Source organism: Cydia amplana, chromosome 8 (assembly GCF_948474715.1).
Source record: "Cydia amplana chromosome 8, ilCydAmpl1.1, whole genome shotgun sequence".
Lineage (NCBI taxonomy): Eukaryota > Metazoa > Arthropoda > Insecta > Lepidoptera > Tortricidae > Cydia > Cydia amplana.
Genome location: NC_086076.1, coordinates 11,835,038 through 11,855,678, shown reverse-complemented (window position 1 = coordinate 11,855,678; position 20,641 = coordinate 11,835,038). Strand labels below are relative to the sequence as shown.

Here is a 20,641-nt window from a genome sequence, read left to right as displayed (position 1 = left end):
CCGAAACCACGGGGACAACGCCGTCCTCGAAACGTCGGAGGTAAATCTTAAAACTAAGATACGCGATTAAGATCCGTTGTACAATTTAATAATGTGTAAAAATCGTGAAAGTTTAAATCAGAGATTCAAATTTGTTTATGTAATACCTGTGGGTATTAAAATCGCTGATTTCATAAATCACTTCTACACAGTAAAATTGAATTATTATGACGTCATGATGCCTTAGCCCTGGCATCATGACGTCATAATAATTTCATTCCTAGATTCATTTGCAGTATTAATTTTGTTGTTTCCATTTTATAAATGTATAAATAAGTTTATTTTATAAACGTCAGTTCCACTCAAGACACTTCATATAATAGCTGTCTTCATCAATGAAATGAGTAATGTATATGTAGACAAGACCGTTCCGGACAGATTTACACCTTCTATATTAATTAAACAGAAATAGCATTCAAACAGAGACGATGAGATCAAAGATACGGTTATGCATGGACATTAGACATTGACTCGAAGTTTGACAGAGCTGTGACCTATATAGGTAGACCGATGTTTGCCATCAGTCGGGTTTAAAAAATAGTAATCTAACTATTTATAATCAGTCGACTAATGAATTTATGAACTAGTGAGTTTGATCGTTTTACTCGTACTAAAGCATACGAGAAATGCAAGCTTACAATATTTAATTTAATTGACATATCCGACGTTTAATCTTGTTATTGTCGCAGTTTTCGTAGCGAAGAAACTCTGACGTCTATTCGAGGAAATGAAGTTAGGTTAACGAGATTTGTCTAATGTATTATGTGGGTTTAATTCACTGACATTATTTTGGTTAACGTCTTAATGTTTGACTGGAGATATTTATGTTAAACTAATAAACATATCTGATTCAACAGAGCGATAATGAAAATAAAGTTTGATTTTTTCTAGTTATGTTAGATATGGTGGTGTGGTTTAGATACGTGATAGTTATGGTTTTTTTTTTAATATGGTCCTGTATGTAACTCATCGGTGTTATATTTTTATCCGGTATACATATTAATTGACGAAATATTATTTATGAGAATGAGCATTTTCTTAAATCATAATTTTATCTGAACTTAAACAACACCCTGGTCAGGTCATAAAACCATCATCATCTTCATCTTCCTCGCGTTATCCCGGCATTTTGCCACAGCTCATGGGAGCCTGGGGTCCGCTTGGCAACTAATCCCAGTAATTGGCGTGGGCACTAGTTTTTACGAAAGCGACTGCCATCTGACCTTCCAGCCCAGAGGGTAAACTAGGCCCGTATTGGGATTAGTCCGGTTTCCTTACGATGTTTTTCTTCACCGAAAAGCGACTGGTAAATATCAAAAGATATTTCGTACATAAGTTCCGAAAAACTCATTGGTACGAGCCGGGGTTCGAACCCGCGACCTCCGGATTGCAAGTCGCACGCTCTTACCGCTAGGCCACCAGCGCTTTTTCCAGGTCATAAAACCATATTAAAAATTAAATACCTAGTATAAAAAAAGGCTTTTGGCCAAACGAAAATTTGGCAAACCAAATTCGGGTGGTAACCATTTGGTCCACAAAAGTTTCTTGCCAATTTCCATAACTAATATCTACACTTACAACAAAAACCTAACGATTTCATGACCCTTATAAAATAATGTAAACATCCGCTAATAAATTGCATGCAGGCGCAAGCCGCTTCAGAAATACCTAAATCCCACAATTAGGATCATCTCGCGGCGGGAGCGCCCGCGCGAGCGGCGCCGAACCAACATGCCTGAAAGTGCGTTATTTATTTATTTTAACATCCTCACTTGCCAGCACACCTTAGTATCCATAGAGCCACCGATTAGAAGACACTTATAAGTTAATATTGTCATATTCATGCGCGTGACGCTGCGCTTCTCTCGCCACATGGATTTCGGTTGCAACGACAAGAACTCTGGCGAAGTGGAGTGCTACCTCGAAATACGTAAATAATTTTTACTAAGCGCTTGCACCCGGTGATTTAGCTTTATTGTTGTTGTGGAACATCGCATTGTAATTGATATTTTTAGTTGGAATCGGCTTTTTGGGTTGTGTAAACAGGCCGGGCTCTTCTGGCATTAAGTCCGTGTGTCAGCGCAGTCTGAGCTTGTTTGCCGAGTCAAACGCTGTTATGAGCATTAGTTGTTATAATATTTGGAGTAACAATAGTGAGTGAAGTTAACAGGCGAGATGCGCACGGAACTAAGAACGATGAGTACTAGACGTGACAATATACCCAGTCGTGAGTACTTATCCGTAGGTAGGCTTCGTTATCTAAGTTGTAATAAAGCTCTAATATTTGCGTCTGAACATTTTAGATTGCGATACGGGTACTTCTTGCGCAATCACGATACAAATGCGTAAGTACTTGTCTTAGTATCCTGCTTGGTTTCATAACAAGAGTGCATTATTAATCCTTTTGTCTTAATTTAGACAACTTGATTGCATCTTTTACTTATCCATATATTGACGCTGGCCGAATTATTTATTTACTTTTAGTAGAAAGAATGTATTATATTCATCCTTTTTGTTCCTGGTCTTCGTTGTTATGAACGAACGTAGTTTTATATTTTTGAATTGAAGCACCCTTAACTTTATTTGCAATGCTTATTTCGTCCCTACGGCTGTATCAATTAGGTGCCTACATATTTATTTTATGATCAACTGCAATTACATAAACTTACTTTATGATCTGCGTAAGACAGACTAAAAAAGGTAAAATGTGGAATTTCACCTGCTCAAACAGATTCGTCCTGACTAAAGGCATTGACACCCTTATTGTAAACAAACTAACCTTTGCTTGAGATTGATAAATACATGAATAAAGAGCTGAGCGAGTGTCTTCAACAGCTAACCCCGAGGCGGTGGGCTGCGTGGAGCGGTTCGCGACCTTCATGTCTCTACTCCTGGTCATCATCACATTCCCGTTCTCGCTGTTCGAGTGCTTTAAGGTAATACTTGCATTTTTATATCTATTTCTACAACATATAACAATTCAACTTAATACTTATTATGCACAGTAGGTACTTTTGAGGCTTTCGAAGCTTGCAAATCCAGAGGTAGCGCAGGTAACGCGCGTTGCCGATTCATGAACACTGCAAATTCGTTGTGCACGTGCTATGTGAGCGTACCTAGCTGTAGAGTGTAATGTTTCTGTGGCTCGTAATTCTGTCGAATCCTTCACTGAAACCCAACGCAACTGAAACACTGTGATGTCGCCAAAATTGAAAATAAATGATTGGATTTGATAACATTCTTTAGTATTTTCCATTAAGGTTATCAACGTTACCAGTTTACAATTTGAGAAGACTTTCTTGTTCATGTGTTCAGGCCTGAATAAAGATGCTTAAGCTAATAATGCTATGATAGCAGATTTAGTATTGAATTGCAGCTCCCTCTTTAATTGCAGGTGGTGCAGGAATTTGAACGCGCCGTAATATTCAGGCTAGGCCGATTGAGAAAAGGCGGCGCGAGAGGCCCCGGATTGTTTTTTGTGCTGCCATGTATAGACACCTATAGAAAGGTGGACTTAAGAACTGTGTCTTTTGATGTGCCGCCTCAAGAAGTAAGTATATATTGGTATCATTCATTAGATATTAAAATATTACCTAGCATTGTGGTATTAGTGGTGTGGCCAGAGCTTTGAATACGGTTAATATATACCTTTAAGTATGCTATATACAAGAGGTGTATTTCCGGAAATTCTTTGTCTCATACCTTTAAATTTCTAAATATGCCAAATTTAACCAAAATCCTTTCATTAGTTTAACCTGGTCAGGTTTTGGTTGGAGTCTGCCCTTGCAAATATAATCTTGTTTTCATGTGATTATTTTTCCTGGCAGTTGCCTTTTTTATTAAAGTAGATCCACATCACATATGTTTAATATAACTTACACTAAATATACGACAATAACGGAGTACCTAACATTGACTACTTATTTATATCGGAGTGAGATCAAATAAGTGTACATGTAACTCATGTATTATTTACTCAGATATATTTCACTACACTGTACTCGTATAGTCGTAGACTAAACGGTTGAGTAGAATTTATCCTTGCATTTAAAGCCTAATGCCCAGAAATGCCCGGTTTAACATCAATAGAGCAAATTGTCATATAAAAATCAGCGACCGTATCTTATAACACTGTAAACATTTTCTCAGAACATCCCGACTGTAAAAAGGTAAACGCGTCAATGATTTTTATTGCCACGAATTCAGTAGTATTGAAACAGTTAACCCCATTCCTGCTGCGATTAATTGATGGCCCTCTAAACTATCAATCAACGGTTTACGGCGTACAAACAATCCGTCTTTGAATCCCATTGTCTAATAATAGTTGGATTTAGAATGCCGTATCACAGGTCTATGCCAAAAAGTAAGTTGCGATCGGATTCGAGCCTTCCAAATTATAAAAATTGTCCTATTGAATTGATCTAAGTTGGTCGCAAATAAATAAATTTATTTATTATATGGCTTACGGGTAATTTTTGTATTTCAGTATATGTTGTTGGGTTGCGCAGGCCATCTACTTCAGCGTAATGCCGTCATCTGCGGCGCTGTATCCCGGCAGTTTTGGGGTCTCAATACCCTAAGCCAAACAAGAAACATAATGTTGGTTCGCTCGCACTATACGTGCTTACTCAATCAAAAATAACACCTCGGACTGTAAAGGTTGTAGGAGATATGAAAAATAATCGTTTGAGAAATACAATATGTAGATGAAATACGAAAGCATGTTTTGGTCAAGCTGAAAAGGAGACGCTTCGCTCACGCTTATACATATGTACTAGGTAGAAAACAGGACCTCGGAGTCGTCCCACTATATAAAGTTGCAGCAGACATTTAAATGAGAACTCGGTACAAAATATAAAAAATTAGGTATCAAATTTAATTAATACTAACTAAGACAACCTTTAGGGTAGTAGGAGATAATGAACAGAAGTTTTGAAACAGGTATGTAGCCAGGTCCGAATATTTATTGGGTTTATAAAAATAATCAATTGTGATACTTAACAAACACGGCTAAATTAGTGTAAGTGCAGGTTATAATTGCGGCGCGCCAATAAATGGTCAATATCATAAATCGGTGCGCGCGCGTTTATTTTGACACGCGAATATGCGCGGGAACGGACGGATCGCAGATCCGACCTCAATCTGCAGCGTAATGTAAACTGAACGGGATTCTGCAGTTCAGTCGTTATTGATTTTAGATTCCGGGTTTGCATGTTTTTATTAATATTTAAATATACTTGATGAGCTAGGGTTTAAGGGAATGGCGGAGTACCTAGTGGCACGCCACAGCTGACAGCTAAATTGATTTATTAGGCACATTAGATTATTTATTTTTCATTAGGCATCAAAATCACCCTTGCACGTTATTTATTGTTGTTATATAAATATAAATATATAATATAATAAGATATGCTGTTTACCATAAGATTCCAGTTAATGAACAAAAGGGGTAAATATAAAATTGATTAACTTACCTATACCAGGGAGTTCTCAACGTGCAGAAAGCAAACCCCCAAGGGTTTGCCAGAGATCGTAAAAAAGTTCACAGCAAGCAACAAGTATCACCCAGACTTTCTTTTACCTATAAATACCAATTAATGTTATGTTTGTTCGTTATATACGTGCTTCGTAATCGTCTGGGATATTGATTAATGATTAGGTTCAGGGATACGCGGGATAAAATGTTTATAATTTTATCAATTAAGTACAACATGTAATAGATTAGAGCTGTGAGTCTAGGTGCTAGCTACTTACTTCGCCTGATGACATTTTCTGAGTTCAAATGTCGTGGGAAGCTGGCAGCCTGTGGCAGCAGGCATCAGCCTTGACACCACTACGACTTACAACCTTTAATTGATAAAGCAGAACCAATGTATGTACTTACGTCACTGACTCAGTAACCCAAATAGGATCTCCTCAGGGCTCAGACACAAGAGAACTGTCACTTTTTCCTATTTTGCGAAACTTCACGCCAGTTAAAGAAAAACAAGAAAATGTTTTTTGATACGAAAGCCACACTTGCTCGATATGAGATTTCATAAATTAGTACGCCGTAGTATTTTGATTCTCGATATTAATATGCAACCTAAAGTATCTAATGAGCATTTTCTAAAATAAGATGATTTTGCTTTTTTCAGCGACTAATTTAGAGTTTATAGAATGTAAAGTCTATTTTTTTATTCGGTAGACTGAAATGACAGTTCATAGTATGAACATAAAATGTCATTTCATACTTTGAAATGTCATTTCAGTCTACCGAATAAAAAAATAGACTTTAAGTGTACGTACGATAATGCACACGATAGGTAGGTATTCAATATTGTTTTATCGCCTTATACACGATGTTGCAATATGCTGTATTTTTAGGGTTCCGTAGCCAAATGGCAAAAAACGGAACCCTTATAGATTCGTCATGTCTGTCTGTCTGTGTCTGTCTGTCTGTCTGTCTGTCTGTCTGTCTGTCTGTCCGTCTGTCTGTCCGTCCGTATGTCACAGCCACTTTTCTCCGAAACTATAAGAACTATACTGTTGAAACTTGGTAAGTAGATGTATTCTGTGAACCGCATTAAGATTTTCACACAAAAATAAAAAAATAAACAATAAATTTTTGGGGTTCCCCATACTTCGAACTGAAACTCAAAATTTTTTTTTTCATCAAACCCATACGTGTGGGGTATCTATGGATAGGTCTTCAAAAATGATATTGAGGTTTCTAATATCATTTTTTTCTAAACTGAATAGTTTGCGCGAGAGACACTTCCAAAGTGGTAAAATGTGTCCCCCCCCCTGTAACTTCTAAAATAAGAGAATGATAAAACTAAAAAAAATATATGATGTACATTACCATGTAAACTTCCACCGAAAATTAGTTTGAACGAGATCTAGTAAGTAGTTTTTTTTATATACGTCATAAATCGCCTAAATACGGAACCCTTCTTGGGCGAGTCCGACTCGCATTTGGCCGCTTTTTTTAATACGCTGCTATTTTCTAGTCTCTACTTTCAACCGAGTCTAGCACTATTTTTAATCTGAATTTCAGGTTTTAACGAGAGACTCCGTGACAGTAGCTGTAGATGCCGTAGTGTACTACAAGATAAAAGAACCTTTGAACGCAGTCGTGAAGGTAGCGGACTACAGGTAAATAATTAAATTAATAATTAGATGCACAATCCAGTAACTAAACAAGTTACATCGCCATTTACCATCGTAACATATTATTATGCAACTAGTAACTTTGTCTTGACATACGCCACGATAACTTTAGTTGTTCTTGTATACGTATGACAAAATAATTCTTACAAAAGCGGATTCATCTAGTTTCGTCTCGGCCAATGTTCTTAATAAATTACACTACCTATTTTAATATAACCTGCCCAGCGGGCTCAGCACGGTTCCATTTTTATCGACTATCACTATGCCCGTCACTTTCGCACTTACATACTTGTTAGAACGTGACATGCATAAACGATAAAAATGCGGCCGTGGCAGGAATTACAAAGATATAAAAAAGGAGTAAAAGTAGTATTTAATATGAATTCTACAGTACACCATAGCATAAAAAGGGGAACAAACTATGAGTGAGGATTGTGTCTAGACAGCTCCTGCTTTGAGATATTTTTCTGTGAAATTTAATATTATAAGAAACTCGACGCTTTTGTCAAGGATTTTCTTTACGCCGACGCGTCCATGTCTGTATTTCATCAAGTTTATTGCTGTCTTCAACCCTTAGATGTATAAGCGATGTAAATTGATGTGTGTCTCAGAAATTTCAAATGAAGAGATCGTTTTTGAAGTGCTGCAATTTTCTACGGTACGATTGTTATTCAATTGATTTTACATTCATTTTAAAAGCAATGAAAACATTTTTAATGTCGTTTGAGCGTCTTTTGTCTTCTTAGGTTACTTTGGGGCAGCTTGATTGATTTTCTTGTACAGACAGTAGCAATAGTTGTTCAAAATTATCTTGACGCGACTTTATTGTTAACAGAATAAGGGTAACATTCCATTGACTGCAGCTGCACTACTGGTACTGAACGCGCCGCTGTTACTGTCAATTTCCATAGTAAAATTGACAGTAATGCAGCTGCGGTTGGAAATGGACTGTCACCTTAAGAGCGCAGCTGCTGCTGACTGTACTGCAAGTCTCACTAAATAACTTTTACTACGGTGGCGTCAACCCCGAATGAGCATAATAAACAGTTATTTCAAAAAGAACATCAACATATTATTCGCCAAAATGTATGATAGTTTCACACATACTCGTACAAATACATTTATTAACAGAAACATTGCATTTCCACAAAAGACAGCATGAATCGTGGCAATTCACGTGGTATGTATGTATTATATAGTATTTTTATAAAGGCTGGATTCCCCTAGTGTGTGGCACAAGCATATTCAGTACAGAAATACTTGTGCCACACAATTCCGCACACTGGTGGAATCCCGCCTTAACATGTATAAACCTACCCAGTGCATCCACACGACTGTTGGCTGCGACGACGCTGCGCAACGTGCTGGGCATGCGTGACCTGGCGCAGCTGCTGTCTGACCGAGAAGCCATCAGCCACATGATGCAAGCCAATCTGGACGAGGCCACGGATCCATGGGGTGTGGAGGTAGAGCGAGTGGAGATGTAAGTTTGAGAAAGAATCGGCACGATGTATCATAAAGTGCGATAAGCGACTGCCTGACCAGAAAGGCTTTCGCTAAATGATGTTACTCAACCTAAATGAGACCACGTATTCAGGGGATGTCTAGGTAAAGCGAGTGGAGATGTAAGTTTGAGAAAGTATCGGCACGATGTATCAGTCATAGAATTTGCGGTAGACGACTGCCTGACTAGAAAGCCTTTTGCTACATAATGTAAGCCAATTTTAGACAAGGCCAAGAATTTGTGAGTGTCGAGGTGGATCGTCTCGAAATGTAAGTGCATATAAAGAATCGGATGTTACAGGAGCAGGAGTTTTTTACGGTCTCCCTGAAAAACTATTAGCCATATCTGGACAACAGCAGCGGGGAGTATGTGCAAATGTTGGTCAGGCAAAGAGATGAGCCCCGAGAAGTTTTTTTTTATTACAGGAATCTTTTTTTAAATTTTGGTTGCATACCGGTGTCTCATTACATAGGTATCTACATCGAAACATTTTACTTCTTATTTACTACTTGTCAACGTGTTACAGTTAGGTTTATAAACAGTTATATTATTACTTTAGTTATACTCAAGCTTCAGTAAATAACGACAATTTCCTCCGTCGTCCAGCAAAGACGTGAGACTGCCAGTACAACTGCAGCGCGCGATGGCCGCCGAAGCCGAGGCTGACCGCGAGGCGCGCGCGAAGATTATCGCGGCCGAAGGCGAGATCAAAGCCTCCAAGGCGCTGAAAGAAGCCTCCCTAGTCATGATAGATAACCCTATGGCCCTTCAGGTTAGTTTGCATAATCGCACTGATACTTACATATAAAATCCAAGATAATGAAGTCCTGTTCCCTTATTACCAATGTGATTTGTGGTTTATCTTATGCGAGGTTCAACTGTGCAGATTACTAACACTTTTTTTTAAATAGGAATACTGTTTAATCAAAAAAAATTGCCCTCAGCTCCGGTATCTTCAGTCATTGAATACCATTTCAGCGGAGAAGAACTCTACAATAATATTTCCATTCCCAATGGATTTCCTGAAGACATTCTTAGGAGTTCCTGGTCCAAGCAATGCGTCATTACCCATATAATTAATTACAATATATTTCTACGCGTTATGGCCACATTTTTATTTTTACTGTGAATTGCTTAATGAACCTACTCGTAGTCATTTTAAGGAATCTGGAATTTAGTACATTGATGTATATTATAATGTATACTTACTGCTCTTTGGTATGTATGTAGATTTTTTTTTAATCTTTATTTATTTATAGAGGGTTTTTACAAATGCCACCCTCATAGTGGCTCTCTAATAAAACTACAACAATCTAACTTTCACTATTTCTAATTTGTAAGAGGGCCTTGACCATATTATAAAGAAGCCCAGCCTTCGGAGGCTGGACATGCCAGGATGCTATTGACTCTGCCGAGGTCATAGCACCTGACATTGAGCAAACGACGCTGTGCAGCACCTCGGCGACATTCCATTGAAATATGAAACATATCTTCAACTACTCCGCATAAGTTACATTTAGGCGAGTCAACTTTTAAAGCGTAAATTACGCATCATAAACGCAAAACTATTTAAAGGAATGTGGCCAGATCGCAATCTAAGAGCAACAATTAAATCTTGCCTGTTCATCCTACAGAAAGAGAACCATGGAGCACGAGGAAGTATGGGTTGGATGGTTTTATGTAGGTTTGTGTTAGATAGGTGCAAGTTATATAGGTGTTAGTAATCAAATGCATAAAAACTCAAACTATAAATATACTTAGAATACCTAAATCCTCTATTCTTTAGTTTTTGGTCTGTTGTCAAAATTGAGCTATCAAGGTCTGATTGTAAATCATTTGTAAATTGTCCCTGCGATTCAACGCAAGTTTTTCTTTTATATTGGTTTAAATTTATACAAACTTTAACCATGGCCAATTCTTTACCTCGTGTCAAGTCTAATGGAATGCAGCCTGCCCAACCATTATTAACAGGTATTTTGAAACTTTAACTAACTATAAATCTCTATTCAAGTTTCAACTATGAAGAACATAATTATTTTTACACATAGTTGTTAGCACAGAACAATAAATATTAAATAATCGTTCCGGTCTTAGCAGTTCACGAAATTTAAATTATGTTACAAAAACTATCAACCCCTGGGTAACAGTTTTTGTATCTTGGTGCGTTTAAATTGATGATCTCGGATAAACTCTTCTGAGTGTTGGTGTAGAATGTTAAAAATATTAAAATACAATAATAATAAATATATGAGCCTAGTGTGGGGAGCATTGTATGGCTTCTCTTGTAATGTTGACTTCTTGATATAAATATAATATTATTTTGTTTATATCTCCTTGGATTTCACGGGCCTATAAATCCCGGTCTTTGCTAATAGGCTTGCGTGGGGTTGGGGGGATCTTTAATGTCATGTAGAATTGTTATTGTTAATTTATTGTTATTATTAGATTAGATTAGATACTGACGTTTCATTATACACTTTTTTAAACGGCAAATACTTTTAATGATGGTAACGAAATTTTGGAACAATTGTTCCAAACTATAGCGGATATAATTATTTAACGAGATTTCAAACCACCGATATCCAACTAGCTTAGCGGAAACGAGTAAATACAAGTATAATAACGTAAATTTATAACATAATTTCAGATATCCAAAAAGAGATCGTAAAGGAAAGAATAATACGGGCACTGGCTATATTACTAATTATTTTGTGCCCAATAGCACTACTATGTTGCTTCAAAGTAAGTATAATGCTACCGATTTTTGTTTGTAAACAAAAACAACAATTTGGTATATTTTGTGTATAAACCAAAAACAAAAAAATCGGATACTTCAATTTTTGCGCGTTTATCCTCATATAAACAATTTATACCTACATATATTATACAGGTGGTAAAGGAATATAGACGAGCGGTTATCCTCCGCTTCGGGAGAGTGCGCGATGACTCTCCTGCCGGTCCGGGCATCATCTGGGTGGTGCCTTGTACAGACTCCGTCATTCAGATAGACCTCAGAACGCAGTCTATCAACTTGCCACCGCAACTGGTAATCTAATCTACACATCGTGGCGGTGCGTCCATAAAAACCGATTCCCACCGACTCCGGCTGTTTTTGAACATTTGAGCAGAGTTGTAAAGGGGAATATGTAAGTCAAATTAACCCCGGCTTGCCTATGGATATGTTTGACGCGCCGCCACTGCTACACATGAATTGTTTCAAACATGTACCATTTGGTTCTTGGCATTTTTACGCCAAATGCACTACGTCAATCAATCAATCAATCAATCAATCAAACTTTTATTGATAAAATAGAAGTATTTTACATGTCAATACATTATTTCCATTACAACAAATTCAAATTAAGCATCAAGCAAATTATAATCTATTTCTAATTATTAATGTCTATCTAATTTAAAAAAATATATATATATTTTAATTATCAAGAAGATTAACAGTAATTAGGTATAACTTATTTCTATTACATGTAGTCAAAATTATATCTAAATTTAAATTTAAATCTAAAATAAAAATATATATCAAATATGATATTCTCGTAGGTAGTCTGCCATATGTCAGAGCGTTTTTTTTTTTATATCAGGCATATTCTATTGTTCTAACAAAACATGTATCCGTTATCTAGAAATTGAGCCCGTTCATGGACACGTAATCCAACCGACTAGGTATGGCACAAAATATATTTTTATTTTTCTCTCTCTCTCTCTTACATGGTGATGGGGTCAGCTTTCCGTGTCTTTTGCTTCCACTTCGCCCTATTTTTATTTTCAGATATTAACGAAGGACTATGTGACGGCTAATGTGGGTGCAATAGTAAACTACCGTGTTTACAAGCCACTCCATTGTTTATTGAACATTCGATCACACATGTAATTTATTTTTGTTATCAATTCTTAGAAAATAGTACTTATACTAACTATACGACTTATTTAATAGAATTTTGTAAAGATTCGATTTAATCCGACCGAAACGCATGCACTGATATAATTATTCTTCTGAGAAAGGCTAAAAACGTCTACGATATCACTTAATTACTTATTTAATTTTTATAAAAGTAATAGAATCATCAAAATAATAAAATGATCATACAATTTTTAGGGATGCGACAGAGATGCTGACCATCTCCGTCTTAAGGAATATAATAAGTAAACATTCACTAACGGACGTACTTACGCTTCGAGAGTCAATTAGTCTGCAGGTGAAGACTGAAGTGGCAAGAGCGGCAGCTGAGTGGGGCGTCAAAATAGAACAAGTTGAAATGTAGGTATATATGTACATCATACAGTCAGCATCTCATACAAAGACATGGCCAGAGTGGCTAAATATACCACAACACATCTTTTGTTTATGGTACGAGTAACATGGTGTGTTAGGGTATATTTGGCCACTTTCACACACAGTCCAGATCTATTTGATGTGGACTGTACCTACATGTACTATATAAGGTCAAGTTTATAAAATAGAAATCATTAGAATTGAAATTGAATCGAATTTATAATAAGTAGGTATAAATGAATGATTTCACAATAAGAATCGAACTACAATTTTTCACAATTCCAGAAAAGACATTGGATTACCAGTGGAACTACAAAAAGCTATGGCAGCTGAAGCCGAGGGAAGACGTATTGCGAAAGCAAACATTATTGCTTCTGAGGGGGAAGTAAAAACCGCTGAATACTTACAAGAGGCATCTAAAATGATAATGCAAAATCCACAAATCATGCTGGTAAAACCATTACGTCCATTGCATAACTAAAAAAGTTTTCTGAGCTAATTTTACTTTTAGCATTAAGGTCGGGTGACTCTTCAGTATGTGGTTATAGGTGAACTTTTTGGCCTTGGGCTGATGAAGTAAAATAAAATCGGATACTTATGAGCTTACCTTATGAGCTTTTTAATAAAATAACTTAGTCTACAATAGTTATTTGCACAACAAGAGATCAAAGTTTGATATTTCTTCGAGTGCTTATTTTGAGTCCCGTGCAAGCGAAAGATTCTATAATAGATATACGAGCGTAGCGAGTGAATCTAATTTAGAATCTTGAGCGTAGTAAGGGACTCAAAAGCGCACGAGATCATAGAGAAAAATATACATAGAGTGCTCACTCCATACATCAGTTCAGACTATTCATTTCAGTGTCTACATCTAGCATCGAGTAGCGGAACTATCAGTACTGCTACTTGACAATAGATGTAGCACCGACCGGAAAGTCTTATCTCAACAGCATAAGACTTTCCGGTCGGTGGCTACATCTGTTGTCAAGTAGCAGTACTGATAGTTCCGCTACTCGATGCTAGATGCTAATAGTCTTTTTGGTACTAAAACTGATGTATGGAGTGAGCACTCTATGTATTTTTTTCTCTATGACGAGATGTAAATAACTTTGATCTCGTGTAGTTCAAAAAACTTTTCACCTCAGCAGTGAGAACATATTAGATAACCCGAAAAATGTATTACTTCTTCATCACTTACCTATTCACTCATGTTTTCTTAAGATATACCAACAATTAAGTTTTCACCTCAGCAGCTCGAACAAGGGTACTTTGCTACTTAAAAACAGTGAGCAAAATCGCATTTTGCTCATTTTGTCTCACTCAGTGAGCAAACTGCGATTTTGCTCACTGTTTTTAAGTGGCAAAGTTCGAGCTGCTGAGGTGAAAAAAAATTGGTCCATTATAAGATTTATAAGTATTAGGTTTAATGAAATGAATGCTGAGGAGAGAGAGAGAGACAGAGAGAGGTTTAATTAAATGAAGTACATTTTATTTAGTAAGAAGAACGTGCTCCAGTTAATTGTGTTTTTCCTAATCGTAAACTGAATATCTAGATAAGAATCACCAGAAGTGAAGCGAGAAAAGAAAAGTTGTGCGATGACGATGAGCAACGTTAGATTCTTTAACTTAGATAAACTCTATCCCGTTGTTTATATTTTCTTTTTCAGCTAAGATATCTGCAAACTCTTAATGCAGTCGCAGCGCAGCAATCGACTTCTATATTTTTTCCGTTTCCTCTTCAAATACCAGATGCATACCAGACGTGATTTTCAATGAGAACCTTTTTTAATCAAATCGTAATAGAAAAAGTCTGTATTCCTGATAAATCAATATGTCACATCCGTCAAAGGATAAAAATACATCTCAACTTTTTTAGAAATCCTACTGTAACTTACTAAACAGCATTGAATGGTTAATTATATGAAAATGCAAACTTCGGCTGTTAGTTCTGAGAGTGGGATTTATCAAGATTTTACGCGTTCAAGACTAGGACACCAAGGTTATTAATTCACCGAGATAACCTGTTGTATTTAACGTAAAGTTTTATTTCGGTTCTTAAGTCTTAATAGTCTAATACAATTATTTAATTCGTTTTCAGAAAGTGATCCAATGATAGAGAAGATTTTGGTATTTTTATCCGTAATATTAGTTATCATATTATTTCCATTTTCTCTGGCATGCATTTTTATAGTAAGTTTACATCGTTTTGTTAGTTTATATTTCACTGAACTTAGTTTTGCTAAGTTCCTTTTCCATTATATTGTGGTTTGTTGAAACAATCAGAAAATTAAATGATTAAAAATGTCAAAAACAAACCAAAGGTAAACGCTTTGTATTTATTTTGCATTGTAGAGTGTCCGCCAATTTGAACGCATCGTGATATTAAGAAATGGCAAAATTTTCGCCAACCGATGCTATGGCCCAGGACTAATTTTCTACTTGCCTTGTATTGATAATATTAAATACATAGACCTTCGAATTATGTGCCATACTCTGCCACCGGAAGAGGTGAGTTTTGCGACTGGACCAAACTTAACTTCTAATTATTGATTTTAATGTGTTTAAGTCATAGAGAAACATTTTAGTGCCTGTCTTCCCGTATAAGCTTAAAGTACAAAGTAAATAGGTAGTATTTAATAAAAAATAAGATTATTTAATAAGCATAATATTTAGCGAGCTCACATGAGAGGACGCCCAGGATCGCGCAAAGTGGAGAAAGGCAAGTAGGAACTAGGGAAGCGGACCCTGGCAGCTACGCTGACGCTAGGTAGAATTAGAACATTAAGCGAGTATTTTTAAGAGCCAACAGGAGTGGTCATTTCTCCATACAAACGTACTCGACTGTTTCCTCCGTGGGTTTTGAAGCTATAGCAATGATTTTTTCAACACAGATTAATATTGTCAATATCTGTGTCGGACCGTTTTGCTTTTTTTGATATTTTTGTTTTTTAAGGCGCTAGAGCCCTTCAAAAATGGCCAAAATGGCCTAATTGACTATGCCGCAATGAGAGGCGCGCTATTCAAAACTTATATCAATTAGCCAAAAAAGCAAAACGGTCCGACACAGATAATGTCATAATCATTTAGATTTCCAAATTTGGTTACGATTGGTTAAGTTTTGGAGGAGGAAACAGTCGAGTACGAAACCTCGATTTTTGAGATTTTTACGCAGGATTTTTATGCTATACTGTTCCTGTATTAAGTACCCCGTAAGGAAACTATTGTTACATACTAATGTTTTGGTTTTTTTTATTGTGAATTTAATAATTTAAAAATTATTTAATCTTAATACCATTCCAATTAGTTGACCAAGGGCGGGTTTAAATTCAGCAAGCTGTACCCGCACCTTTTTAATTACTTACACAATTTTTTGCACAATGTTTAGATAAATACTTACCTACTTACTTCATATACCTAAGATGGATTAATTACCTACCTAACCCTTATATTATACCTAAGAACTGATGTAAAAAGTAATGAAATAAATGCATTTGTATTGTATTGTATTGATTTTTCGCCTTGTCCTTATCGCACTAGTTTTATGAGCCGCTTCCGTTAGCGAGACGGGTATATTTACCTAAAATATTTAAATCTCAGCTCCTGTTGGCTCTTAATATTATGTTCTAGAATCTAGAGCATAGGTATACCTCGTGTGCTCATTAAAATACATTGAGTAGGTACCTACTTATATTTAAAATGTCATTGTGTGTTTACTGGCGGGAAAATATCGGTATTATTGGTAATAATAGAGGAAAACCTTAAATGTAATAGGTAATACCATTTTTAAAACTAATTGTTACATTTTTGATACAGTGTTTAACCAGAGACTCTTTAACTCTAACTGTGCAAGCGGTGGTGTACTACAGAGTAGTAGAACCATTATGGTCGATAATTAACGTGGCTGATTTCAAGTAAGTGAACTACGCTCAAAAGCATTGAAAATAAGTTAATGCATATTGTAATTTTTATTAAATGTGACCTATTTTTATTGCCCAAAAGTGAAAATTAGTGTGTCAATATGCTGGTTGGATAGAGTTAAATGAGCTGATAAATGAGAGCTGGTTAGAAAGTAACCTTTCCAAAGAAATATATGCGACTTATCTTATAAGGTAGGTACATTCGCCATCAGTTATATCGGAGCGGCCGAGGCGCTCAATTTTTTTCTGAACACGCACTCAAGCGGCTTGACAATAGAGGCGTGTTGAGATATTTTTGAGCACCTCGGCCGCTCCGATATATCTTATGGCGACTGTACTTACTACCACACAAGGTATAATGTCCTATAGAGTCACAATGAGGTCGTGCTCGCATTTAATTGAAGTTTTGTATTTGCACCTACAGTTTGCGTTCGATATATAATTAATAATTATTCGTTCGTTCATTCGGTGTGATTTTTCTCTAACAAGACATTTATAACTTTTGTTAAATTAAGTGAAAATATGTATTGCCTAAATATAATTACCTACTTAGTACCTACTTCCAGCATGTCGACAAAGTATTTGGCGGCAACTGCTCTTCGAAATACTATTGGGAGACATAGATTATCCGAACTCCTCGTCAACAGAGCCGAAATATGTGCTGAAGTTTTAGAGGCTATGAAACAATTAACAACTAAATGGGGTGTTTTTGTCATAAGAATTGAAATGTAAGAATTATTATTTGTTACGCTTATTTTAACTTGCCTTGTTAGTTAGTATTGTACATACGTTAGTTTTAATCAAATCTTGAAACCTAAATTCGCAAGTGCAAGTGTTATTTATACGTCATAATTTCGCTGTTAGGTCGTGGCCCAAATCGAATATTTAGTTAATTTCATTTTTATGTATATTGTTTTTCTTTGTATCTTTATATTTTGTAGTTTCACAGTGCCTTGGTTTTATACTGTAATGCTGTGTTACTTATTTGATCAATAAATAAATAAATAAATAAACAATAAAAGGTTGACGTTTAAAATAACACTGCGTGTGCTATCAAGACCGTTGCAGACTTATCTTGGTCTTACTCTAGAAAGATGACGATGATTATTATACCCATGGAGCGCCCCAAAATTACCGTAGTATGGAACTCCTATACTAGTTACTGGCACACGTGTCTTGTTAGGGCGCTCCACGGGTTATAACACAATGTCTAAGAGCCGGTACAGATGAACTGCAACCCGACTGCAACTTGTATGGTTACAGTTGGGGTGCAGTCAGCGTGCAATTCCCATAAAAATTGCAGTCGGGTTACAGTCCGTTTCGTCGTTCGGCCCTGAGATGTAATAATCAATTAGCAATTTACTATGTAATTCCGATTTTGTTCAATTCTTCTTCAATTACGATATGAATTATATTGTAAATATTTTACTTGTAAGTTATTTGACGCTGCTTTTGTTTAACAGGAACAACTTATCAATACCACTCCAGTTAAAGCAGGCTATGGCGACGGAGGCCGTGTCATTGAGATTATCGAATGCCAAGATCATGGTGGCCCAGGCCGAAATAGAGTCAACCAAAAGTCTGGAAAAGGCTACATCTATGTTGATGGACAATCCCCTTGGCATGCAGGTGAGACTTTTTTAGTTTGTTATGAGCTTCAGGTCCTTTTAATTTCAATAAATTTCCTTTGCGGGGAGAGGATGGGAGCTAGCGAGCTCCAGGGGCGTGCGAGGACGGTCTCCAGAAACTTATCCTGACAGAATTGCCATGTAGGCAGCTGGAGAAAAGTGATGACAAACTAAAGTCATGGAACTCACTTTACTAGCAATAGCTCCTTAAAAATATATTTATGAGCAGTGGCGGATTCGCAGTAGGCCCGGGCCTAAGGCGGCAAAAAATTAGGGGCGGAAAACTGTGCCCAAAAAAATGGCTGATCATAACAAGAAATAACTCAATATGTAGTCAGTATGATGAGTGCTGAGAAAGGGGCGGCAACAGGGTTTGGGGCCTAGGGCGGCAAAGACTGCAAATCCGCCACTGTTTATGAGACTATTACACAAACGTAAATATTAGGACTTGTAAGATATATTAACACCACTAGAGCGTTCTTTAACGAGTAAGTATGTACATGTATACCTCCCAGAAAGTCAACTACTTAACCTGTAAATACGAGTAGAGTCGGTGCGAAAAGTCGTAGAATATATAGGGTCCCTTACATTCCACGACTCTTTTCATTCCGCACAGACTATGCCTTTTATCAATAACTAAGTCGATGAAACTTCGCTCTGTGAGAATTGTAAACTCTAGGCGCGTCTTCTCTTTACTCGAATACCTATCTAGAGATGCATAACTAACTTATCCTTATCAATAAAAAATGAAAACTTGTTGGTCAAAAACGACTAATAATAGTAATAATCAAGAAAGACAATAGTGAAGGAAAAAAGTAAAATTAGTAAGGGAATTGATAAGGCAAAGGTGTTTTAATAAACCTAAGGCCACTGAAGAATTTTACTTTGTTCGTTCATTCAATTAGTCACAAGATTGCGGGCGAGGTGTTCAAAATGATCTTGACTCGACTTTATTGTTAAGAGAATAAGAGCGCGTCAAGGTAATTTTGAACACCTCGCCCGCTTAGCAACTTCTACTGATATCTGTATTATACCTACTCGTAATAAGAATTTTATTATTTTCAGTTAAGATATTTACAATCTCTCCAATCGATCGCTGGAGACAAAACTCATACAATAGTGTTTCCGTATTCAAAAGATATGTTGCGCAGTCTGCTTGGTAATAAGTAAATAGCAAAGCTCATGCAAATGTTATTGCTTATTACATTTTGATTAATATACGATATTATTATAGGTTATTATCTAGTTATAGATTTGTTTTGTAAGTTACTTGTAGGTATTGTACGGCTGTTTTAGTTACTTATGTATTAATTATACATTTTAATTATCATAATAGTTATTTTTTAATTTATTGATTAAACCTTCATCTTAAGATGTAAGTAAATTAACGCCACTTAGGGCCCGATTCGGATTTTATAATAGACATCTACTAGATATCTTTTAGACGTCACCAAGATACGATAACGATATGTTTAAGATCTAACCTGTCAAATTTGACATTTCTGCGATTCTGCGATACTCTTGAACGATTTCCACAAGATATGACTTAGAGATCCAATTCACATCTAATAGATATCTAACACTATCTAACGTAAAAGTGACATTGGTTGCCCGAATTGAGCTGCAAAAGAGAACTAGTTGAAATCTAAACTATAACATATCTAGAATGGATCTAGTACGTGTCGTCTCTTGTGAATATCTTGAAGTTCGAATACGGCAGTTGGTCATAAGTGTTTGGTTTTAAGCATGAATAAGCGATAACAAGGAGATGGATGCTGCGATATTACTCAAAAATAAAGAACCAAATATTTCCTTAAGTTTTATTAAAGAGTAAAAAACACAATAATAAATAGGCAACACTAAAACAACAGCTTACGTAACACGACTAGTACTCTCGAGAGTCATCTTGTTCTTTGGCGCGACCGTAGTGCACCGGTCTTTGGGCTTGCCCGCCCTCCTGTTTATGCACCGTTGCCTGCAAAAAAAGTTAACACGTTACTATTTGCCATACATGTAACTAGCCAGTATAATAGCATTGGTTGCACAGTCACTGACCACGTAATGCACAATTACTCGCAATTACACTGCTTCTTATTTTTTCACAGCTTGC

The 20,641-nt window shown here is 36.4% G+C and overlaps 4 protein-coding genes across 7 annotated transcripts in view; 3 read left to right on the top strand and 1 right to left on the bottom strand.

The window, feature by feature from the left end:
- Positions 1-1,625: 1,625 nt before the first annotated feature.
- Positions 1,626-9,858, top strand: LOC134650066 (band 7 protein AGAP004871-like). Of its 4 annotated transcripts, none has more exons than XM_063504891.1 (8): positions 1,626-1,780; positions 2,343-2,384; positions 2,875-2,975; positions 3,434-3,589; positions 7,079-7,176; positions 8,513-8,674; positions 9,302-9,467; positions 9,640-9,858. In XM_063504891.1, the coding sequence occupies exons 1-8, from the start codon at positions 1,771-1,773 to the stop codon at positions 9,769-9,771; spliced, it is 867 nt and encodes a 288-aa protein (XP_063360961.1). In that variant the 5' UTR covers positions 1,626-1,770; the 3' UTR covers positions 9,772-9,858. The 4 variants fall into 4 exon arrangements, with proteins under 4 accessions (XP_063360961.1, XP_063360962.1, XP_063360960.1 ...); XM_063504892.1 differs by having other exon boundaries at positions 1,626-1,969; XM_063504889.1 differs by lacking the exon at positions 1,626-1,780 and adding an exon at positions 2,000-2,266.
- A 1,731-nt stretch (positions 9,859-11,589) lies between these two features.
- LOC134650444 (stomatin-2-like) lies at positions 11,590-14,752 on the top strand. Its single transcript, XM_063505399.1, has 5 exons — positions 11,590-11,741; positions 12,483-12,580; positions 12,810-12,971; positions 13,272-13,437; positions 14,654-14,752. Coding segments are annotated over exons 2-5 (429 nt in total). The 5' UTR covers positions 11,590-11,741; positions 12,483-12,578.
- Positions 14,753-15,095: 343 nt separating this feature from the next.
- On the top strand, positions 15,096-19,701 carry LOC134650443 (band 7 protein AGAP004871-like). Its single transcript, XM_063505398.1, has 6 exons — positions 15,096-15,176; positions 15,339-15,494; positions 16,800-16,897; positions 17,470-17,631; positions 18,367-18,532; positions 19,597-19,701. The coding sequence occupies exons 1-6, from the start codon at positions 15,096-15,098 to the stop codon at positions 19,699-19,701; spliced, it is 768 nt and encodes a 255-aa protein (XP_063361468.1).
- Positions 19,702-20,334: 633 nt separating this feature from the next.
- The window catches only part of LOC134650286 (larval cuticle protein A1A-like), a 62,597-nt gene continuing 62,290 nt past the window's right edge, over positions 20,335-20,641 (bottom strand). The window contains exon 5 of the mRNA XM_063505246.1: positions 20,335-20,506. Coding sequence (XP_063361316.1) covers positions 20,417-20,506 — 90 coding nt within the window. The 3' untranslated portion in view covers positions 20,335-20,416. The remainder of the gene's footprint in view (positions 20,507-20,641) is intronic.